This window comes from Cyprinodon tularosa, unplaced genomic scaffold, assembly GCF_016077235.1.
Source record: "Cyprinodon tularosa strain WSP-4 unplaced genomic scaffold, ASM1607723v1 ctg787, whole genome shotgun sequence".
NCBI lineage: Eukaryota > Metazoa > Chordata > Actinopteri > Cyprinodontiformes > Cyprinodontidae > Cyprinodon > Cyprinodon tularosa.
In genome coordinates this window covers 110,940-134,807 of record NW_024039548.1, presented here as the reverse complement: position 1 = coordinate 134,807, position 23,868 = coordinate 110,940, and the positions used below count along the sequence as shown (strand labels likewise).

Genomic DNA, 23,868 nt, shown 5'->3' with positions numbered 1-23,868 from the left:
GATCTATAAAAAGTTTTAATGTTGGAAAAAGTAATGGTAGACTTGTTCCATATGTGTCTCTTTCTAGAAAAGAAGCAGCTAAGCAGACAAGCTCTAAGCCAGTTTTCATGCCAAAACGAATTAAATAAGGCACATTCAATTGAAAGCTGAGCCCTCTGCTACGTCTACGAGGGAAACTGTCATGATCCTGACGCTGATGGGTGGCTTTTTCAGCTGACCCTGCTCACCTGTCTAACTGGCCCCGCAGCTGATTATCGCTGATCTGTTTCACCGGGTTCCCACAAGCGGCAGACTTTCTCCCCCCAGATTTCTCCTCTCCCTCTGGATTCGTACTGAACTCTCACCCACGTCAGTGACTTTTTCGTCTAGTCGTGATCTGCTCGACATTCTTGTCACTGACCGGAGTTTCCTGTCTCTGCAGAGAATCCAGTAGTCCACCCAGAAGACGTTCACTTAAGCTTGGAATAAAACTTGTTTTGTAAACTGTCCTGATTTTGTCTGCTTGAATATTGGGTCCAAGGTTCTGGGGTCATTACAGAAACAGGACTACACAATGGAAAACAGACCTATCATCTGTATTCAAAGGTTTCTCTGAAGTAGTCTATTTGATATTTTTTCCTCAGGATGGTGTCACAGACAAACAAGACCAGACTAGATGAAGAAAAAAACAAAGAAAACAAAAATGCTATTTATTTTGATGTTAAGTCATTTAGGTATTTATGGACTATGCAAGGTATTTTAGAGTCTATTCTCTGAAATACAGGAAGCCAATATAAGGTTGGCCAAACAAATGAAGGCCCTATTTCTTACTAAAACACTGCTGTTTATATGAAACAACAGTACAGCTCAGCATAGTTCATGAAATCTGAATCAAATGTCCTCTGAGACACAAATGCAGTAAGAAATTAAAAATGATTTCTTTGACTCCTCTTTGTAATTGGTGAATGATTTCTAAGAAATAAAAGCTGAAATCCTGACAAATATGTGAAAGGTTATTGAGTAAGACCTTTGAAATCAGTTGGTTACACACAGCTGTTGCAGTTTAACCAAGTTTCCTAATCTGCTTGACCTTTCTCAATTGTGAGAAGTTGCTTTTATTTGCAGAAGTTTTTGTCACTGTTCATTAGTACAGAAAATACACTTGTTATACACTCTTGATTAGTAAAAAAACTGTAAAAAAACAACAACGAAAAAACCCCAAACATTAGCATTTCATACAGTAACATCATGAATAGAGTGGAAGTAGAGTTTCAAATTACAAAAAGAAGAAATATTAGCAAATAGAAAAACTAGTCCGGCAAGTAGAAAAAATATAAATCAAGAAGATTCGTTATCTGATTAAAACTCTATGATAATTAAAAAAAATGAAAAAGAGGACAGAGCGAGCAGTCCTAGTGTTCCTGTTGCTCATTTAAGAAGTTTTTTCTTAAGATCTTTTGCAAGCTTTTGGGAACATTGATTTGCAGTGAGGATAATTTTCATAAAGGGCATCCACCGCCTCAAACTCACATCCATTTTCATAAACATTTGCCATCCTCTATCGATTTCAATTTGATCGAATACAGAGGCACAAGCAGGCTGCCCTCTAGGAAGCCTTACCACAGCACACTACCTCTGCACAAACCTCCACTTTTAACCTTAATTTATTACACCTTTTTTGAATTTTTAATCACCTTTAACCTGATTATCTTTTGTTGTTCTGTATGTTGTTTTGCAATGGAAAGTATTTATTCTGTTTTATTTTAAAATACAGTGACAATAAAAGACTCTAGTTCTTATCCTGGGGATATTCAAAAAAGGCACTTTATTCTCCAAGAAGTCCTTTTTCAGACAGGCATAATGTAAACACCAGGATTGTCCTTTGGACTCCTAATACTCCAATAAGTAATAGGAGTGATTACTTATTGTTTATTAATTGATATGATTAGTGACTCAAGAAAGACAGTATCCAGGAATGTGTTTACTATACTAGGTTTGTCTTTTAGATCCTAGATATTATTCACCTGCAATATATGCAAATAGCTTTAATTTGTTACCCAGTATGACAATTTTCTTCCAGTGATTATTATACAGCAAGAAAAAACTGTTTTATTTAACATTACATGGTTTAGATTTTGCATTTTGTTTCTAATTGGTGGCGTAAATGGATTGTGGAATGTTAAATTGAGCTATGCTTCAAGCAGTGGCGGCTGGTGAAAAATATTTTTGGTGGGGCTGATATAGCCTAGTGTATGTCTCCAACTAATCCGGAATAAGAATTCAAATAAACAATTGGACAATACATACAATTTAAGAGTAATGATTTAATTTACTATATAATAACAGTGATGATTTGGGTCACTGTGACGGGGTTCTTTGGCCTCCAAGAATCCAGGCTCAGTCGGGTTACCGGTGTTGGTGATTTATTGAGCTCAAAAACTCAAAACAGGGTGCAAAAGAAACTAAACATGTACAAGATACTCTGGGCCTCAGCCTCCCTCCAGTTACCAGCAATGTAACAAAGAAACAGAAAACAAAAATTGCCGCTTTTCTTCCCACAGCCCTCATTAAATAGTTTAAGCCCCTCACCTCAGGCTCTCTTATTTCTGATTTCTTCTCATTAATCGGTTTTGTCCATATATTACCTCCACAAACAATTGATGTACAAAAACAAATAATTTTTACAACTTAATTCTTTTACACAGATTCATTGACTTATTCAATTACACCAAACTGGGTTTGAACCCAGCAAAGACGCAGCCAGACTGAAGATGACAAGTCCCCGTAGCATAAACACGTACACACCCACAGCCCCCACACACCCACACAAACACACACACACACACACCCACACACACACACACACACACACACACACACACGGCTAACCCCACTGAAATATTAAGTGTGCACCCTCAATACGCCAGCAGGTAACCAGGACAGCTTGTGTGTTTTAAGTTAATGGAGCTACTGGTCTCAGCGCGAGTGTATTGGTCCTCACAAACACAGTATAACAGGAATGTGTGTGTGGCGCGCAAAGTTAGAGGTTGTTTTAAGCGATGAGGTGGATTCGTCACAGTCACAATAACCATGAGATGAAATGTTCATATCCTACAACAGGGATGTTCTTCTGGCAAACGGGTAGATAAATAAGGATCTCACCGAATTTGGTGGAAGCTGCATCTCGGTCGTTACGTTCGCCATCTTCCCTCTAATTGTCTGCACCTGCGCTTGGGTTCAGAAGCCTGTTAAAGCGCAGTATTTTCAGCGCCCCAAGACCATAAAGTTCCGAGACGCTGATTGGCCATTAAATTCACCTAGCAATAGTACATGATTGACAGATTCTCTGCAAATGTGGGGCTGTCTGATCACAGCCCCCTGAACAGAGACGGTAGGAGTCTGTCTGTGGAAATCCACAAATTAATGACAGTAGATAGGGAAATGTAGTTTATATAATTTGTTTTGCTTATATGTAAACACTCTAGAGAGTAAAACTGACATTTATGAGTTAATTTCTAAAAATATATTTTAAGTTTCTCTCTTCTTATCAGGGAGGGCGGTGCCCCAGCGCCCCCTATGGGCCGGCCGCCACTGGCTTCAAGGCTGTTGACCAACACAGCGGTCGCACAGCAACACAAATGGACACATTATATGCATGTCAGAAATTTGTGGTTTGTTATGCTAAGTACGTTTTTCAAGTTATGTTATCAACCAGATTTGCTCATCAGACAACAGTTTAAAACCTTTTCTACCATGAGGAAGTCGCATAACCTGAAGTTTCAGTTTGAGTATGCAGACTACTTTCCCTCTAGGTTCTTTGATGCCCAAAGCGAGAGTGTCCCTTCATACCCCCACCCCTGCACTGAGCCTGCACTTTTCCCGGAAAGCAACTCCACAGTTTTTCCATAGTCACTAATTTCTTACTTTAAATGTTCACACAAGCATTTTTAAAGACATAATCCAAAGAATATACAGTGTGTGAGGAATAGAATTACAAAAACCAACAACTTAAAATTGTGTGCAAATGTGATGGGTGCAAAACATAAAGCTGTACAATCAGAAGCAAACTAAAATGTCATGGTTCAGACAATAACTTTAAAGGCAACATCCAAAAATAATGAAAAGATGTTAATTTGAAAGTTAAACACCCTGAATATACTACAATAACCAAATGTTTTGAAAATGTCATGGGGGTGAAATACAAAATTAAAGCCATTGTAAAGTTGTGCAATCAAAGCAAAACTCAGAAATTTCTCACTTCTATTTTGGTCAATATTGTTACAAGTAAAACTTAAAAACTTAATATCACAATGTGCAATCAAAGTAATCTTAAACAACAGAGGATCAACAGATCTCACCTCAAGGAAAATAAAGGAAAGGAAAATAAGTTGTTCAAACAGTGTTCTAAACCCCCTCTAAATATTGTAGGCCCAGGTACTCTGATAAAGTTCAGAACAGGTTCATTTTAAATTTTATTTCCTACAGTATTTTACGTGACGCTTATCTTGCACATAATCAATGCAATTCAAACAAGGTATTTCCTAACTGATGAAATGATAGTTTCACAATAGTATTGCTGAGGTGAAGCAGTTGCATAATAGTTTAATCGTATGGCATTGCAGATGAGACATTGTTTTATTCAAGTGACTGTTTCATCATACTTTTTTGTTAAAAAGAAAGGATTTTAATCACATAACTATATATTCATGTAATTTAGGTAGAAAACTGTAATTTTTCTACCACTGTCGCTTTGTTTAAGAAACAACACCAGAATTTTTGTTTTTGTAAATCAATAAATATTCTGTTGTGCTCTGTAAACAACATTCTAGACAAAAAAAATATATTTTTTTCATCATCATCTCTTAAGCTGCAGTGACACACATCCTTCATCATGTCTGCTACCCTCATACTCAACACTGTCCACAAAGGCTGTGCTGACTAACCCACATATCCATACTCTGAGGTCATGCATATCCTGAAGTAGGCAAATCCATGGTGTTCAAAGAGATGAAAGTCCCTACATGAAAATAAGAACTGGAAGAGCAGGACAGGTAGGAGGATGGTGGTTTCATCACAACAGCTGCTTATTGGTACTGAAGGAACACTCCCATAGCTCTGTGTATATAAAGATATCTGTGGTGAAAAGTTGTATCAAAGCAGCAGTTTTTTAGAGGAACTTTGTGGTCTTATTAGCAAAGGTGAGAGAATTACTTCCAAACAATTTTGCAGAGTATAAATAAATATGATTTTTTTTCTATATGTAGCTTTCATGTCAAATGTTGTTTTTCCAATTATCTGTGATGCAGTGACCTTTTTCTCTCTATTTGTCTGTGAGCTATCAGGGAAAAAAACTAAATGTTTCATTGATGTTCTGGCAATACATTATCACAACACTCCCTTAATGAGTTTTTCTTTCTTCTTTTTCTTTGTAGCAACAAGTGGAATCTATTTTGCAGAGAAAAGATGTTGGACTATGAAGTGACTGTATTCACTGCCAACCGCGCCACTGCTTCAACCTTTAACAACGTGTTCATCAAACTGATTGGCTCAAGTGGAGAGAGTGAACGCAAGTGGCTCTGGAACTTCAAGGGAGCTTCAGCATTTGTCAGAGGAGCCGTAAGTCTGAAAGTTTCAGTTTAAATGTAGCAGCTGTTTTATCAGCCTGTCTTTAGCAGACTCACAAAATCAGTAGTAGAGGAACAGGGTATGTGTAAATGCTGAGGAGGTACTGCATCCTTTTATGTAACAAACTGGGAGAAGTACCGTACAGGGAGTTTCAAAAGTAATGTGGTGTAGTTTTTGTTTTACTATTGGTCAAGCTAATGCCCCACATTTTAGTACATTCAATTAGGATTTTTTTTAAGATACTGCATTAGAAAACTATGCACTATTTTGAAGTGGATAGAAAATTATATGATTTAAAGCTATTTTAAAATTAATCAACATAAAACTGGGTCCTGCTTGAGTCATTACTCTCTAAACCCTCCTTTGCAGCAACTACAGGAATATGCTTCTTCTAGCTTTGGAAGTCTAAAGAGCGATTTACTGATCACAGTTTAGACTTCTTCTACTTTTGCAAAATATGTTGTTGTTTTTTTGTTGGTTTCTGTTTTTTGGTTTATCAGGATGTTCAACATGTGCCTGTATCAAAACCATTTCATTTTAGTTTCAATTTGCTATTGTTTCGGGTCCTTGTTCCAAAAACTCACCTGTTTCTACAGCCTGCCAGTCTGTATGCCCAGAATAGTACTTAGGGATATAAAATTAAGAAAAGGTGAAAAAAGTGATGTAGGTTTAAGATTTTTATCTCTTATAAAAATGGAAAAAATAATTCTCTTTTCACTTTCCTATAATGCATTTATTTTTACTTTCTAAAATACCAACGAAGTTCCATGATGTTTTTGCATTTCTATGAGACAAAATGTGAAAAGGTTTGGGGCATGTTTTTACTTTCAAAAAGCCCCTTTAAAATTCATTTTTATCTTCTTTCCTGAAATACATTGTATTTTTAAGCTTTTTGCAATAATTTTGCTGAAAAGGCATTTGGTTTTCTGTTGTCTTGTTATTACTGACTGTTTTTGCAATTTGTTTTACTGGCCGTAGGTGGCATGTTTTAGAGTTTCCTGTTGCACCTCCCTGGGAAAACTGGTGCTGATAGAGCTTGACAAGCAGCCTCTTTTGCTGTTCCCAGAAGATTCATGGTTCCCAGCAAAAGTAGAAATCAAATCCCCAGAGGGAGCTTGTTACACCTTCCCCATCTACCGCTGGATTAATGACAACAAGGTGCACCGCTTTAGAGAGGGAACAGGTTTGTCTGAAATTCTGTTAAAAGCTCAGTTCTATTGCAGCGGACACTTTTACAAACACATCACTACATGTTTTTCTGTCTCTCCTTTTAGCTCTGAAAGGGTTTGAAGATAAACATCATCTTGGCAGGAACAGCAGGGAGCAGGAGCTCAAGGAGCGTCAGGAGGACTATTGGTGAGACATCAAAGTGGCAAAAACACAAAAGTTCCTCATCCCATTTTGAATAGTGCTTATTTACTTTGATTTATAAACGAAGGTTTGTTGTTAATTAAAATAATATTTAAATTAAAATGCTATTTTAATTAACAAAAAAGTTAATTTTATTATTGCATGATTTACCCATTTAATATGGCATAACATAACCAACTACTTGCAAATTTAGATTTTCAATTAAAAATAACACCCTATTTATCCTTAACAGTATTATGTAACTCACTGAAATGATATATGCTGTTAACTGACTAAAACAGGGGATTTCTAAATGAAATGTATGTACCGTAATATATTGCTTGAGAAGTGTTTCTTTGTTTGTTATTAGTTGTAAGCTTTAATCATACAAATGGAAAAAAGCAAATGCTTGAAATATATTACTCTGCCAAGTAAAAATCTATTTGAGATTCAGTTTTTTTTTTTGTTGGATTGTGTTTTTGATTAAATGCAAATGAACTGAGAATGGTGATATCAAGTTTTTATTTATACCAGAATTTACAATTAAAAGATCAAATCAAATTTCCTATGTTTACTATAGTAAAACTTAATATAAACTCTGTTTGTCTCAGCTGGGATGTGTATTTGGAGGGAATTCCTCACTGCTTGAAGGCAGATGACCTGCTCTCTCTCCCTTATGAGGTCAGATTTTCCTTCACCAAGCAGACAGAGTTTCTTTTCACAGCAGGGGCAGGGTAAGGTCATAATATTCTCGTGCATTTCTGCCATCAATCAATCGTTGCATATACAAACAATAACACTTAGCCTTTCTGATTTGTATTCACTAGACTGACAGAGCTGAAACTGAAGGGATTGGCAGAATGTAAAATGGGATGGGCGGACCTCGATGCAATCAACAGGGTGTTCTGTTGCAAACAGACTGACATGTCAGGTACTGCCTCCTTAAACTAAAGCAAATAGCACTGAGCCTTAAATACTGCTGAGATAGGGATGTGTGTTTACTATTTGTTGGTAGCTGTTAAAGATGTATTTTACAAACAAAACAGTAATGGAGTGACATTGATAGTTAGTAGTGGTTTTGCTTAATTAAGTTGTATAGTTCTTCCCTGAAGGAATGTTTTTCACATTGATAGAACATTTGATGTTTAACAATGTCACACCAAATTCAAGATGGGGATAAAACTTCTTCCTCTTTCATAATGCTTCTATCCTCTATTTCATGTTCTTAATTATTTAAAAAATATATAATCATTACTGAAATAGAAAAAGGTAGTGGTGTGGTGGATAAAGTACTCAACAGTACTACTTGATTAAAAGTACTGAGACCCGTTGTCAAATCTTACTCAACTACAAGTAAAAGTTACTCAGTAAAAAATCTACTCAAGTTCAATTCAATTCAGTTTATTTATATAGCACCAATTCACAACAAATGTCATCTCAAGGCACAGTTGAACCAGATCATACAGTCAAATTGATTCAAAGTTTTCTATCTAAGGAAAACCAGTTGATTGCATGGACTCATTGAATCAAAGGCAATCCCTCACACTAAGCATGCTTGTAGCGACAGTTGAGAGCAAAAAAACTCCCTTTTAACAGGAAGAAACCTCCAGCAGAACTAGGCTCAATGTGAGAGGCCATCTGCTGAGGCCGACTGGGGTTCAAGGAGACTGAAGCAGAGATACAGTAAGAAGCAGAGATACAAAAGGCAACTGTAAACCAGCTCCACAGGCGATCCCTTCAGAAAACACACAGCCAGGCAGACGAGTATCGAGCCAACTCCCATGTCAGAGGATGACGGTCACAGACGGTCACAGTCAGAGAAACAGGACTACACTGAAAACAGGCCATCAGGAACATCTATAAAGAAAGATGTTGATTGCAGCAGCACAGCTGATATTTCTCTCCAGGATGGTGTCACAGCCAAACAAGACCAGGCCAGATGAAGCTACTATGAGAAAAAAAAAGCAGAGAGAGCATAATGTTAGAGATTGAACTAACACATTCTACAGAGGGGGAGAGTAGAGATAGAATGAAGCAGAATGATGAAAAAAGGGATCCCTATTTTCTCCAGCAGTCTAAGCTTATAGCAGCATAACTATAAAGACAGCTCAGGATAACCTTAGCCACTCTTACTATGAGCTTTATCAAAAAGGAAAGTTTTAAGCCTAGCCTTAACAGTAGACAGGGTGTCTGCCTAATGGACCAAAGCTGGTAGTTGGTTCCACAGGAGAGGAGCCTCATAACTAAAATATCTGCCTCCCATTCTACTTTTTGAAATTCTAGGAACCACTAGTAAACCTGCAGATTGAGAGCGAAGTGCTCTGTTAGGAACATAAGGAACAATCCGATTTCTGATATAAGATGGAGCTTGGCCATTTAAGGCTTTATATGTGAGAAGGAGGATTTTAAATTCTATTCTGGATTTAACAGGAAGCCAATGAAGAGAAGCCAGGATAGGAGAGATATGATCTCTCGTTTTAGTTTTCATCAGAAAGGATTTTGGAACAGCTGAAGGCTTTTAACTACAGTTTGTGGACTTCCTGGTAGTAAAGAATTACAATAATCCAGCCTTGAAGTAACAAATGCGTTGACTAATTTCTCAACATCACCCCTGGACAAGATATTTCTAATTTTTGCAATATTCCACAGATGAAAGAAGGACACCAATGAAAAATAACAACAAGAGCTTTTACTTCATTCTCTGAAATCAGTTTAATCCCATCCAAATGAAGTGACTGACTAATCAGCTTCTTTTTGAAAGACTCTGATCCAAAGACTATAACTTCTCTTTTGTCTGCAGTCAGGAGCAGAAAGTTAAGAGTCATCCAGGTTTTATGTCTTCAAGACATGCCTGTAATCTATGTTATGGGTAATGGGTACTACAGGTATTGTATTGAACTCACCTTTGAAAATACTTAAAAGTAAATACATTTATAAGTATTCAAGTATTCAAAAATACTAATGAAATTTTCTAATATCAATACATTTCTGTGTAATTTTTAGTTTAATTATCAGAAAGTACCATAAACCACCTGATGTATTAAAGCGTAAAGCCATTTTGCTACAGATTCTACACCACTTGTAAAAAACTTCAGCATCAAAATACAACTGAAAATTCAGGACAGCTAATGTGATTATCATTAATTTAAAAACAAAGCACAAACAAAACTTCATCCTTCTCACACTCTCATTATGGAATAGAGGTTTATGGTTAAATCCACCACAAAGAACCCGCAACTCGTACTACTGAGCAACTTGGTCACATGGGAACAACTAACACCCTAATTAAAAGTATAAACTAAAAATAATATCTGCCCTGAGTTTCTCACATTTGTGGAACGTCATAAAATTTCTAAATTAGTGGTGTTCAAATTCTGTCCTAAGCGGCTGCTATCTTCCATGTTGAAATTGCATTTAAAAAGTAAGTAACTAGCAGTTTCCTTGGAATGGAGTGGAGTAGAAAATACAATATTTGTCTTATTTTGGGGGGCAACTTATAACATTCACTCCATTATATTTCGATTACTCATGTAAAATAAAGATAACAAAAATTACTTAAGTAAAGTAATCAAGTAAATGTACTTTTATGCTTTCCATTTTTTTAATCAAACCTGCCTCACATTCTTTTAAAAATGTGTGATAAACGCTGCAGCAAACAGTTTTATTTTAGGGAGACTTAAATTTGATCTACACCCTTTTCTTCTTCACAGACTATGTCCAGCAACACTGGAAGGATGACGACTTTTTTGGCTACCAGTTTTTGAATGGGGTCAATCCCATGTTGATAAGACGCTGCACCGTCTTACCAGACAACTTCCCTGTTACTGACAACATGGTATTCCCTGATTCTCAGTTCAGCTTGGCCGAAGAAATGGAGGTGACTGCACACACACACAAAAAACATGGATATTTCTAAGAAAATTTGTGGCTGTTATGTTTGAATACAAATTTGACTTTAATGTTTGTAAATCCTTCTTAACATTTTAAACAGAAAGGCAACATATTCCTTTGTGACTACAAGCAAATGGACGGAGTGAAAGCTAGCACTATCAATGACAAGCAGCAGTACCTGATGGCTCCACTTGTTTTGCTCCATAAAACTCCAGATGATAAACTCATGCCTATCGCTATTCAGGTGAGATTAGCTTTTTTAATACAGCCAATAATATAAATTAATTATTAAGATGTTAATTTAAAGCTTCCAGGCCAGCTTTTATGCTCCACTAATCTGGAACAAACAGCCAGAAGTGCTGAAACCCTAAACTGCTTTAACTCCAGATTAAAAGCTTGTTTGGTTAGAGTGGGCTCTGTCAGTCTATCTAAACATTATTAATTGGGTTTATAGTCCAACATGATTTCATTTTATTGTCAACCATTATTTTCAAGTTAATTATTCATGTTTATTAATTACTCAGTTATCTTTATGCCACTGCAACAGGTTTTTCCCTATTACATTTCTTTTATCATGTACAGCACTTTGAGCTGCCACCTTACCGAAATGTGGCATATAAACAAAGTTGCCTTGCCTTTTATAAGCCAGAAGACTCACATTTGGCAGCGACAGGAGGAAGCCAAATAGCTGGAAGTAATTCAAAAATAAACAAACAAGGCACTTAAGTAGAAGATTGGAATGCAATCAAATCTGTACTAAGAGTTGGTTAAGTTTGTACATCAGAGCCTAAAACTATAGAATTAAACTCACACCTACAAAGCAATGAACTTCACTCTCTGCATTTAACCCATCCCTTTGGGGAGCCGTGAGCTGCCATTGTGCACCGCCTGGGGAGCAGTGTGGGGGGTAAGGGTCTTGCTCAGGGACCCAGAGTGGCAGTCCGTGGGACTTGAACTCAGAACCTCCGGGATCTAAGCGCAATGCCCTAACTACTAGGCCACCACTTCTCAGGCCAAGATTAAAGTAGTGCTAGAAAAGTCTGCAGCTTGTCCATTTAAATTGTTCATCTTTTTGATTATCACATAATTTCATTTTAAATAGAATGAGTAATCAACCTTGTCTGCCTTGGTAAATGTGGCTCACAATTACAGCATATCTAACTTTTCTGTAAACCTGTTTTAGCTGAAGCAGAAACCAGCAGAAGACAACCCAATTTTCCTGCCATCAGATTCTGAGTACGACTGGTTGTTGGCAAAGATTTTTGTGAGAAGTGCAGATTTCAATGAGCATCAGCTAAATGTTCACCTGCTGCGTACTCACCTGCTAGCCGAGGTGTTTGCAGTGTCACTGTTGCGCAACGTGCCCATGGTGCACCCTCTCTACAAGGTAAGTGCAGGTCTGTGTGTGTGTCTACTGACAGATTCTCAGGATGAAACATGTACACAAACTGGATCCATTACTAAATTAATATTCTCCTCCTAAAGTTTTTGTTCCATGACACGTGTGCAAGCTGAAACATCTTTTTGTTGTTATTGTTTTTTCAGCTTCTCATACCTCACACCCGCTACACTCTACAGATCAACTCCTTAGCTCGGAAAACCCTAATATCTGAGGAGGGTGTTTTCACCAAAGTAGGAAAATATATAAAGAATTACTTTACTAATTAAATAATGATTTTTTTTTACGTGTTGTATTATTCACTACACTGCACTTTATTAAATTAAATTGTTGTTTTAAATATAAATGTAACATTTCTCCAGTTTTCAGCTTCTGGTGGCGATGGTATGATCACTATTCTAAGGAGATCTCTGACCTCAGTGACATACAGCTCCCTCTGTGTGCCTGAAGACATTGCTGAGCGTGGGCTAAAGGACATACCAAACTTCTACTACAGAGATGATGGACTCAGACTGTGGAATATTATCAACAGGTATTACTGGGTGCTTCCATTTTGCATCTTACTTTGTGCTACCCTGTCTGTTAAAGACAAACCAGATGGCTTATGTGATGCTAAAATGTTCACCCTTATCAGGATATGGTTTGTAGGCTATGCCTTTATATCACTAAAATATGTCCTTTTTTATTGCCTTTGATCCGCACACCTTCTTTTAATATGGCAGATAAAAGTGAATCCTTTTTTCCCCCTCCGGTTGATTGCAAACATTCATGTGTGCACAGAACAGTATGGTTGAATACATTCTGAAAAAGCATAGAAAATGTTATTGCAACACCAGATAGGTAGTTATGTGCTAAGCTAAATAAAACTTTGCTTAAAATAAAAAAAGGCTTCAAATCTCAAGCAAAGCTTTTTTTTTAATGTAAATTAAGAAAAGCTGCTCTAATACTCATTTAAAATTTTCTGTGTTATTTACAGTCATTATGCTAACATAAATACATTGTAAGAATAAAAAATATGTTATATTAACATCTAAAACCATGTTTTATTAAAAAGTAAACCAGTGGCGGCAGCTGGCGTTTTCTCCGGGGGGGAGGGGGGTAAAAATTCAAAATAGTCTTATACCAACAACCAATCAAACACATACCAAGTTACCATCCTAACATATTTATATGAATGCAGACAATAAAAATATAATATGATGTACAGGTTTACTTTGTGTTTTGCATGGTCCAATCTTATGTCACAAACCTAAAAAAAAAAAAAGTACCGGTTTAATAATGGAGAAGATAGATAGAGCGGGGACTATATAGTGAACTCAGTTAATTGACCGTTCAGAGAGATGATCACTACTTTCAGCTCCCCGTTGGTCATGGGCCATCTTTGTTATTTTTTACAACAAATCCCATGATGCTTTAGAAGGTAAGCGCTCTGCGCTTACCAGTTGGGGTTAAATAACTTGTTGCCAGCTGAAAGATAATTATCCAATAATTATGCAGTAATTATCCAATAGGAGGCTTGTACCTATTTGCTTAGTTGAATCCAGGTGGCGACTTTTTTCTTTGGCCAGGCAGTGTATATAGGGCTGATATTCGGACACAGCCTATAGCCAAAGATTTTTGCAGCCTATAGGACTGAAATATGTCACCAATCCGACAACGAACAAAACAGCTTTACTCATCAGTAAAGATTGAATATTGATCTTGAACATAAAAAATATATTAATATATTTTTTTAAATATTTTATTTTCTAATTTCATTTATATTTGTTTCTTTATGTTATAATCAAGGTCACTGGGTGGGTAGGGCGGTGCCCTAGCGTCCTCTATTGACTAGCCCTGAGCCCCCACTTTTCAAAAGTACTCTTAAAACAGACCTAATAAAATGATTATCTGTATGTGCAAAATGCTTAGCTTTGCTATGTCTCTTGTAAATGTACTTTACGAAAAGTTTTCTGTGTGTTTCAAAGATTTGTATGCGGTGTCCTAAGCCACTACTACAAGAGCGATCATGAAGTTAAGCAAGACTCTGAGCTACAACAATGGATTTTGGACATTTTTGAACATGGATTCCTTTCTCATCCTTGCAGAGGTATGTTTTGAAGAAAATATTTTTAGCCTAATGAGCAGATTGTAGATCTGTGTAATCGAAGCATAGGGGCTGCACACCGTTGCAGTTTGTTTCCCTTGCAGCAAGAAGCACCTGTAGTGCAAACATTAGCTTGCATGTTCTCCCCATGCATGCATTGGTTGTCTCTGGGTACTCGGGCTTCCCCCTAATCTATCTAGATCAATGATCTATCTAAACAGCACTTAGGCATGAGTGTGAGTATATGGTTGTTTGTTCTGTGTGCCTCTGTAATGGAATGGTATTCTATATTGACTGGATGGCTGTGATGGAAGCATCAATTAAGCATTCAAAATTTAAATGATACCTTTTTTTCTCAGGAATTCCTCAGAAACTAAATACAGTGGATGAACTCATCAAGTTTGTCACCATGGTGATCTTCACTGGCTCAGCCCAGCATGCTGCAGTGAACACTGGGCAGGTAATGTTTTAGGATGAAAAAAGCTGATATTAAGATACAAATTGTGCATAAATGAATGATGGCAGTGAATTCAAACTCTTTAGTCACAACATGTCACAGGTTACGCATACATTAAGATTTTGAGGCACAGAGATCTAGAAGTCTACACATTGGTTTAAGGGATATTGTGTCCATGTTGTTTAGATGTGTTTAATTATGTGGCAGGCCAAAGTGATGAGTATTATTAATCATAATTTTATTACCACAGGTTAGCATATCATGTAGATCTAAAGAGCCTCAAATGCTTAAGAGAAAAAAACATTATTTTGTTCCATCTACAGTTGTTTAAGCAATACCCCCTGAATTCTGAGAGCTGTCCGAACAAATGTAGTGACAACTGCGATCATTTTGCTTTGCCATTAATAGAGCTGTATTTTGAAAAATTCTCTATCGACGAAGGAATTAATAACATACTACATGCTCATTCAATTCTCTGGCTCTGCAGTATGACTATGGCGGTTGGATGCCAAACACTCCAATCTCCCTTAAACTTCCGCCACCAACCAAAAAAGGGGAAGCAACTGAGGAAACAATGCTGAAGACGCTGCCGGACGTCAACGTGACAGTTCAGGGAATGGCCACCATGTGGCTGCTCAGCCAGCAGTCAAGTGATTTTGTGAGTGTGTAGACTTCCATTAGCCAAACTATTCAGGTTTAAATGACATACTGTTTAGATCAATTAAACACAAGGTAATGTATTTAGAGCAAAGGTTTTCAACCCTGGTCCCCAGCAACCACAGTCCTGCACATTTTTAAACATTTATATTATTCCCAGCACATTTATATCAAATGGTTGCATTACCCGTTAAGCAGCGTAGAAGGCCGACAGGCCTGTTCATCACTGTTCATTTAAGCCAGGTGTTGAGAGACAGAGAAAAACTTACAGGGCGGTGGTTCCTGAGGTACAGGGTCGAAGACCCCTCATTTAGAGTATTTATTACTTTGATAATTATGTCTCACGGGTAATGAAAACCAAAACTTACCCCAAATTTCTTTGAAGTTTTAACATATATGGGAAGTTTGATCTCTACGCTGCATCAATGCCAGGGCCAGCCCTAGCCTCCCATGGGCCCTTTGGAAATCTTGATTTGGGGCCCTCTATTTTGTCCAATAATCTGCTGCAATCAGCAGTTTAAATCAGTCACACACTCGACTTGTTTCCATCAACCTTTCTTGTACGCATTTTAAAGTATCACATTAGAGTAGGTTAATGGAAAATGCAAAATCTTGCAAAACGCAAAATTAAGTACATTTTGAAAGAGAGTTTTTAACACTATCTTGAGAAAAAGCAATAATACGCTTACAATGGAGATGGAAACACATTTTTGATTTTGGTATGATATAGCAAAAACTTGCCTCCCATGACTTAGCAGCCATTTTCCACCACCACTGGCATACAGACGCAGCATTAGAATCATACTTCTCTCACACGATGTCTCCGGATGGCATAAACCATCATTAATATTCGCAATAAAATTAAAAAAGGAAAATTTGCCAAATTACAACACTGGTCAATCCCTGATCCGCGGTCAATCCTAGCTTGTTAACTCTAAGTACTGTTCACTACAGCCATGCTTAGCTTTAACGTATGACATTACCCTTTACATTACCTTATTAATTTGCTCTAGCGGATGGAAATGTCTAATCCAAATCTTTTCCCACATTTTAACAGTTCACTAAAAATGTGCATTAAACTCGAATGGAAACTCAGCTACTTATCATTAGCTCATTATAGCTCTGGCAGTACTGTTTAGAGTCTCCAATTTTTATGCATAATCTACTGATAAAATCTTTTTATAATAAAGTAATTTTAAGTTTATTTACAGTGAAACTATCATGTCATTTATACATTTATGTTCCAACTATAACATGACAACATTGTTAAGCAATCTGACACATAACTTTGTTGTTGATACCAATCACTGCCAGCCTGCTCAATTATTGTTCTGTCATGAAAGATCTGTTAGGTCTTTATTAATTAGAGTTTAGAAAGCTCCGCTCCACAGATGCAACAGTTACGGGGAGGGTGCAGGCCATCCTCAGAACTACCCAAAGATTATGGTAGAATTCAGATCTTATTCTAAAAGATGTAAAGGAATAAATCAGGGCATCTGGAAAGTTTCCTGTCTCTGGAGCCAGTGCAAAATAGTCAATATCCGATTGTTCTCCAAAGATACATTTGTATCAGATAAGTATGCGTGTCAATCTGGCCCAAAGATCAATCTTGTTTTCTACATGTATAGGTAATGATTTTTTTAATGTAATGAAATTGGGTTCTTTATTATTATTTTTATATAGAAATTATTTTCTATGCAATAAAATTCCAACTGTGCATTAATTTGTGGTAAAAATACTAAGTATACGGTACATTACATAGACATACTTTTTAGTAGGCTAATACAATTGTTTAGCACTTACACGTTCTATGCATTTTGAAAACTTCATGAGAAATTTCTTTATGGGTTTTTATTACCTTTAAGCCATAATCAGAATGGTCAAAAAACATATAGTTGATTTATTCCTCTGCATCAATTTTATCTTAAAAATGTTTGAGTTTCACTTTTCACATTGAATGGTCAGTAGTCTATATCTGACAAATATTTGCATGTAACTGGCAGAAAAACTAAGATTGTTCATTCATTTTTAATCAGGTACCTCTAGGCCAGTACCCAGAGGAGCATTTCAGTGAGGAGACTCCAAGGCAGATGATAAAGAAGTTTCAAAAGGAGCTGAAGGAGTTAAGTGCCGCCATCAAACAGAGAAACAAGGAGCTAAAAGTGCCGTACACTTACATGGATCCAGAGGAGGTAGAAAATAGTGTGGCTATTTAACAAAAGGAAAACAGTTTTTCTCTAAGCCTTCTAATAGAGGCACACAGTGGCTTTACTGCAAGGATCTTTAATATGCATTATAACGACTTTCTATTGGTACGTTAGGGAAAAAAATGACTTTTCATTATTTCATTATTTTTATTTTTGGTTAAAATTAACATTTTTCAAAGTAGATATTTAGTGAAATATTATCATCTGGAATGTATAAATATGAAACATATATCACTGTTTAGATTGTTTTTCTTTGCTGTTTAAAAGGACCAGCTGCCCGAAAGCATTTGACACTGTATTTTGAGACATGGCATGCATTAGGAAATTTTCCATAGAAAACTTACCTTCATGGCTTATATTTTTGTATTGTGTGAATAGATGAATATAGCATTCTATCAGAAAAAAAACAAACAAACTTTTTGTTTCACATTCACTCAAAAGAATTTATGTGTGTAATAGAATGATTGCTGTACAAATAAAAATGTTAATCAGAAAACATTCTTGTGTATTTAAAATATTTTACACGACAGAGAGCAACGTGGAGCAGAGGTCACATTTCTTGATTTTTCTACAAGGTTTATGTATAAAGGGTATTCCGATTCAGAGCCAGAGCTGTTCCAAACAGTAGGCAAGGTTGAAAAGGATGGTGCAGTTTGATAGCTATGATAGTGGACAACGTTACAGCAAAATGAACAAAACAAAACTGGTACAGAGAATATTAAAATTACCTTTCACTCTACACTTCCCCCATGGCACTTCTGAACAAGCCAAGTGCAATGACCATATTAAACCCTGAGGGCAATGAAATGACTGGCAAAGTTCTGGTGAATGTGAAAAAAGTGCAGACAGCTAAACTTAAAAAAAAAAAAAGAACAAATTTTATCCTGGAAAGGAAGGTGTGGATGTTGTTCCTGTACTTCAGTTTTGCTTTCATTACGCCCCTCTGCAATTGGCTGTTAGACTTCCTCACAACCAGACCTCAAGCAGTCCAGTCTAACCACCTCACTGGTCAAAATGGCACAGAAGAGCATGACTTCCTACAGAGGATGAGGAGAGCCCACCTGCCCCCACCCATCCTCACCACCTTCTACAGAAGCACCATAGAGAGCATTCTGACCAGCTGTCTCACTGTGTGGTGTGGAGGCTGCAGCGCCTTAGACTTCAATGATCTTCAATGATCCCTCACACCCCCACCATGGAGTGTTCTCCCTGCTGCCCTCTGGAAAGAGGCTTCACAGCATCCAATGCAGGCCCAGCAGACTCTGAAACAGCTTTTTCCCCACCACCATCAGACTGCTAAACTATTGAAAAAACTCTAAATCATGTCACAGAATCTGCATCTAACTGACAACACCAACACTGAATAATTGCACTATATATTTAATGCTTTAAACTTCCTTATCAATGCATCTCTTTGCACTGTTTTTTTTTCTCCGACACTGTTTACATTTGATCACTGTTGCACTTTAAGACATGGAAATGTCATTGGAGCTGTACAAAATGGCTCAAATGACATCTCGTTTTGTATACCCTCTGTTTATACAAAATGACAATAAAAGTTGTCTAAGATATTTTGGTTAATTAGAATGTTACCTGATCAATGTAGCATGTACACTGGAAATACTGAAACCACCAGGCACTAACAACCAAAACACTACTCAGTTAGCTTCAATCCTGTTACATGAGATTCATGCTTAACCTGACAACAGCCAGATGCATGTCTCGCTCCGCCCAGCTCCACTCACATACGTATGCGAGTGGAGCTGGGCGGAGCGAGACATGCATCTGGCTGTTGTCAGGTTAATTCATGCTAACAAAGCAACCCAAATCCTTTTAACACTGTAACAATTATTACCGGCCAGGCGTACACTGTACAATATTTTCAATCGTACAGATTTTACAACGAAACCACAGGGTTTAAAAGTTCACAGCTCAAGATGCACGTTTTTCCACTGTGACCCCTTGCTCACACTGGCTCCGGTGCGGTTACCGAGCCGACGGAGACCGCAACTCCCGCACACCCCCTCTCACACCGCCCTTTTGACTACGGTGCGGTGCGGCTCTGCGGCTCCGGCAACAGGTCCGGAGATTTAACAGAAGTTCACTTGAGTTCACGTAACTTCACGCGATAACACGGCCCAAATAAAGGATTTTTGCGAGAGCTTGTTGCGGAGGGCTCCGGCACGCCGCAAGGATAGCTTTCTTGCGGAATTTTCTGCAGCGCCGGAGTGTCTCGGTAACCGCAGCCGGACAGCTCAGCAGCCGGTGAGAGAGGTTTACGTCTTTTTAATGACTTGGAATCCTTGCGGCGCCGCACACACCGCACCGCAACGGTAAGACCGGAGTCTGTGTGAGCCTGGGGTGACGCCCGATGCTCTGATGTGATCTACCCGCTCAAACTGCACGTCCCAAAACCACATGTCTGACTCCCCTCTGAGAGATGGTTGCCAGAGGGGAAGAAGAGCTTTGTTGTTTTACACAACGCAGGATGCTCGATGAGGCTGAAACACGGCCCGATACAAAAATTCTTGCACAAATGGACAATCAGCCCGAAAAGGGCAAAAAATCGTACAGTGTATGGCCGCCTTAACCTATATAGTTGACTACTGCACCACTCTACCTTTGTCAGGTGTTCAACAATGAACTATATTGGGTTTATTATTTGTGAGCAATATCAACAGTTTGTTTAAAAAAGATGAATTAATCATTATTTTATTGAATCTCAAACAAATACACTGGCCATAGGTTAACTTTGCAATGAAAATAATTAGCAGAAATATTTTTCTACAAACAAAATATCAGAAAAAGTTCAATAGTCCAGTAAATTCTAAATGAAATCACATTAAAACTGACATATTGAAAAATTATCCCATGAATTTTGTTAACTAACATTTCCTTAATTTCATCATGAAATGTATTTAGTCCTTTTGTTTGTTCTATTCATGTGAAGTTGGTCAGTGGTTCAGATCTGAGGGGAAGGGACAGTGAGGAGTCCTGTGGGCTTCAGCTTGCTGATTCCTCCATCCAAAATGCAAACACGTGAAACATTCACTTTAACCAGATGTGCGGAAAACTGGGAAAACAGAAAACACATGTAAAATACACAATCAAAAAAACGGCATGGACTAATTAACCGTAATAGGATGATTGATAACTAATATGTTTATTTATGATAAATAAAATCAATTATCAGACACCACCTTTATGTATGAGTATACTATAATATTTCAGGCAGATTCAGATAGATGTTAAACAAAAATACAATTTTTAGACCAAATATTTCTTTGTCTTTTAGATTAAAGAATTGCAATGATTTCTTTAATGTCTGTCTGTGGTTTTACTTCATGTTTCCATATTTCTGTGGTTGTTTTCCCATATATTTTTAATCACAACACTTTCACTAAATTCATCGAATCACCCATTGGATGTAGGCTGACATTAATATCTAATCTATTCTATTTGTTATTTTGATGAATAAAACTGTAATGAGTTTCAATATTAATTTTCTCATATAAACAAAATTCCTCAGAAAACTGTTTTAAAATCTGACTCCAGATTTCAAAATGTGCATTGTACTTTGTATTCTAAAATGGCAGCCTCATTCATTCAGACCCAGGTGTGTAGTCAGTTTACTGGCTCAGTTCTATTGACATACAAAAATACTTTACCTCAATCTCACATTACGTGAAATATATCATTATTTCTGTGAATATTTCATAAAGAATTTTTGCTGTTTTTGTCCAGTTTTAAGTGACACCACAGACTTTGTGACCTAAAGAGTTGACACACATGAGTTATTTTTAATTGATTCATCAGGCCAATATACAGTATCAATGCTATGAGCGGAGCTCCCCTCTTGAAATACCAACTATGTAAGTTGTTAGAATGCTCAGTAATTTGGCCAGGTCATGTGACCTGGAAGAACGTATTGCTTTATGGCAACAGGCTCTTATATAGTCATGGGGCTAAGGCTTTGGCTCTACTATTTTTCCGCCTGCTCGACTACTTGTCATGGCTGAGGCAAGGAAAAAGTTTAAACCTTCTTAGGAGGCTGAAAAGAGAAAACGTGAAAGGGATCGTGCAAAAGGAAAAACAAGAGTCATGGAAATTAGTTTATTTGTTGGTACAGGCTGAAAGAAGAAGCCGGATGTAAAACTTTTCTCATCTTTATTATTAGACTGGTAAGTTAACACTCTGCTCCTAGTATACAGTCATATTTCTTTTTTTTTTTTTTTCTATGTTTAGTAGAAGCCAATTACGTGTACAGGTCTAGTGCCCCTAGTGGTCAATGGTTACACGGTGTGCCTTTAGGTTTTTGATAAAATAATTCTGATGTAAGAAAAGAAGAAAAACCTGATAACTACTTTAATGTTTGTGGGAAATTCGCCTATAAAACAAACAGGATATATTTTATACAGTGGGTAAAATTATTTACTTATAAGAAGATATTTTACTGGGCAAATAGAGTTAATTCTGGATTTTCTTCAAAATGCTTTTTGAAGAAACCTTTTTTTTCCCACACACACACATTTCAAGCTTCTGTAACAGCTTTATACAAACAGACAAAGATTAGTTACGCTAACCAAGTTAAGTTTCACACAATGTAAAAAAAAAAAAGAGCATAACCTTTTCCTAGTTTTTTCTCTTCTTATTTCGGTGTGGCCTGTTTTTATTTATTTGAACTAAGGCACAGGCCTTAGTTCAAATAAATAAAATCTTTCTCAAAATCTTTCTCTATCAAAACTTCTTCTCAAACAAGGTTATGGTTAACATTAACCTGAAAATGAGCGATACTGTGCAAAAAAAGCAACGTGTTGATGCTCTGACTTCAGGTAGTTATGATTAAACTTTACAATGATGCATGGAAAACAGTACAATACTTTTTCAGTAAATGAATGAATGCTGCTGTATTTTTATATATAAAAGCAAACTGCATTAAAATTGTAAATTTATAGGACATGTATTGTAAAGCTAACAAAACAAAGAATGGTCATATTTTAGGATTTAGTTATTAAATACTGTTTTAATCTGTTGTAATGTGTAAAGATGTGTGTGAAGCTGACTCTCTCACCAAAGCAGCACTCTTTATAGCATGGCTGATGATCACAATGACCCGCCCTTTGTAGTTCTGGAGAACTCCTGCAGCAGGACACTGCACTAGTTCACCATCAGGACCGAACACGCTGTTAAAGGGAATGTTGATGCTGCCAGAAATATGTCCCCTACCAAAGCTGGATTCCAGGGAGTTAAGGAGCACAGAGTCTGGCAGATGTGCCAAGGCAATGATGCTTGGTGAAGGTTTTTATTTTTTCACAGAGACTAACAAGGAATTTTCTGAGAGCTGCTTTGTTCTTTAGCAACATAAAAAAATGCATTGTAGAAAAGAATAATGTAGAGAAAAGACATTTCAGAGAAAATGAAATCAGGACATAAAGGACAAAGAATAGAGGATTCAGAAGGTATAAACAATGCTCCAGTCCCTGGGTAATCTACTTCTGTTATGCTATTCCCTCTCTATCTCAAAGGGCTGCGTTTGATTGGGTACCTTTGTCAAGAGGCTCACTGCATACGGAAATATTTGAACACATAACTAAAACAGATCCTCCCTACACAATCTGTGCCTTTTTAAAACTCTACCAGGAAGTCTTAGAATTTAGGGTGACTTACAGACAATAAAAACACCTTTGAATGGATTTCATCCACTGTCCCGGATAATTTAGTCATTCGCCTGCCTACACATACCTTACTCAAATAAATAAGTGATTAACAGGCCCTTGCAGTGCTTGGAGGCAGTTAAAGAGGGAATGCAATTAACTGATTCAGGTTTGCAGGTGTAGAAATGCATCTAAAACCTGCAGAAGTAATTGGGCCGGATCTATCAAAGGTTTGCGTGTATAAAAACGTGAGCTATTTCACTGCGCACGCTAAAAAATGTACAAACTGATCTATCAACAGCTTGCTAAAAGGATTTGGTCTTTAAAACGTGCTAAATAGCGCCTCTTATCCATTTAGTACTTTTTCTGCAATGAATATGCAATATGGGGCGTTTACACGCAAAAGTGCGTCTTGTGGGAGGAGAACATGAAAATATATTAATTTAGCACTCGCAAAGTGATTTATCAAACCTGAAAGCAATTTTGCTAACGGTATCTGACTCTATATTTAACACGTTTCAAAAGAAGGTGCAAATGGTCTGTATGCGTAATTGCGCACACAT

General features: G+C 37.2%; 2 protein-coding genes across 2 annotated transcripts in view; one reads left to right on the top strand and one right to left on the bottom strand.

Moving 5' to 3' along the window:
• The first annotated feature begins 5,036 nt into the window (after nt 1-5,036).
• On the top strand, nt 5,037-18,142 carry LOC119773828 (polyunsaturated fatty acid lipoxygenase ALOX15B-like). The gene is made up of 15 exons (XM_038271001.1): nt 5,037-5,177; nt 5,412-5,595; nt 6,583-6,787; nt 6,879-6,960; nt 7,566-7,688; nt 7,782-7,885; nt 10,665-10,831; nt 10,946-11,089; nt 12,029-12,232; nt 12,391-12,477; nt 12,607-12,776; nt 14,212-14,333; nt 14,690-14,790; nt 15,275-15,445; nt 17,481-18,142. The coding sequence occupies exons 2-15, from the start codon at nt 5,443-5,445 to the stop codon at nt 17,658-17,660; spliced, it is 2,013 nt and encodes a 670-aa protein (XP_038126929.1). The 5' UTR covers nt 5,037-5,177; nt 5,412-5,442; the 3' UTR covers nt 17,661-18,142.
• A 2,190-nt stretch (nt 18,143-20,332) lies between these two features.
• Nucleotides 20,333-23,868, bottom strand: part of tbck (TBC1 domain containing kinase) — a 47,272-nt gene continuing 43,736 nt past the window's right edge. The window contains exons 25-26 of the mRNA XM_038271011.1: nt 22,723-22,882; nt 20,333-20,724 (exon numbers count right to left, since the gene is read on the bottom strand). Of these exons, the coding sequence (XP_038126939.1) occupies nt 20,614-20,724; nt 22,723-22,882 (271 nt within the window). The 3' untranslated portion in view covers nt 20,333-20,613. The remainder of the gene's footprint in view (nt 20,725-22,722; nt 22,883-23,868) is intronic.

Excerpts from the sequence above, each read along its gene's own strand:
- LOC119773828 (XM_038271001.1), top strand. The coding sequence starts at position 5,443 with ATGTTGGACTATGAAGTGACTGTATTCACTGCCAACCGCGCCACTGCT. Across the intron at positions 14,791-15,274 it reads CTGCAGTGAACACTGGGCAG|TATGACTATGGCGGTTGGAT; the intron begins GTAATGTTTTAG and ends CTGGCTCTGCAG. Across the intron at positions 15,446-17,480 it reads GCCAGCAGTCAAGTGATTTT|GTACCTCTAGGCCAGTACCC; the intron begins GTGAGTGTGTAG and ends ATTTTTAATCAG.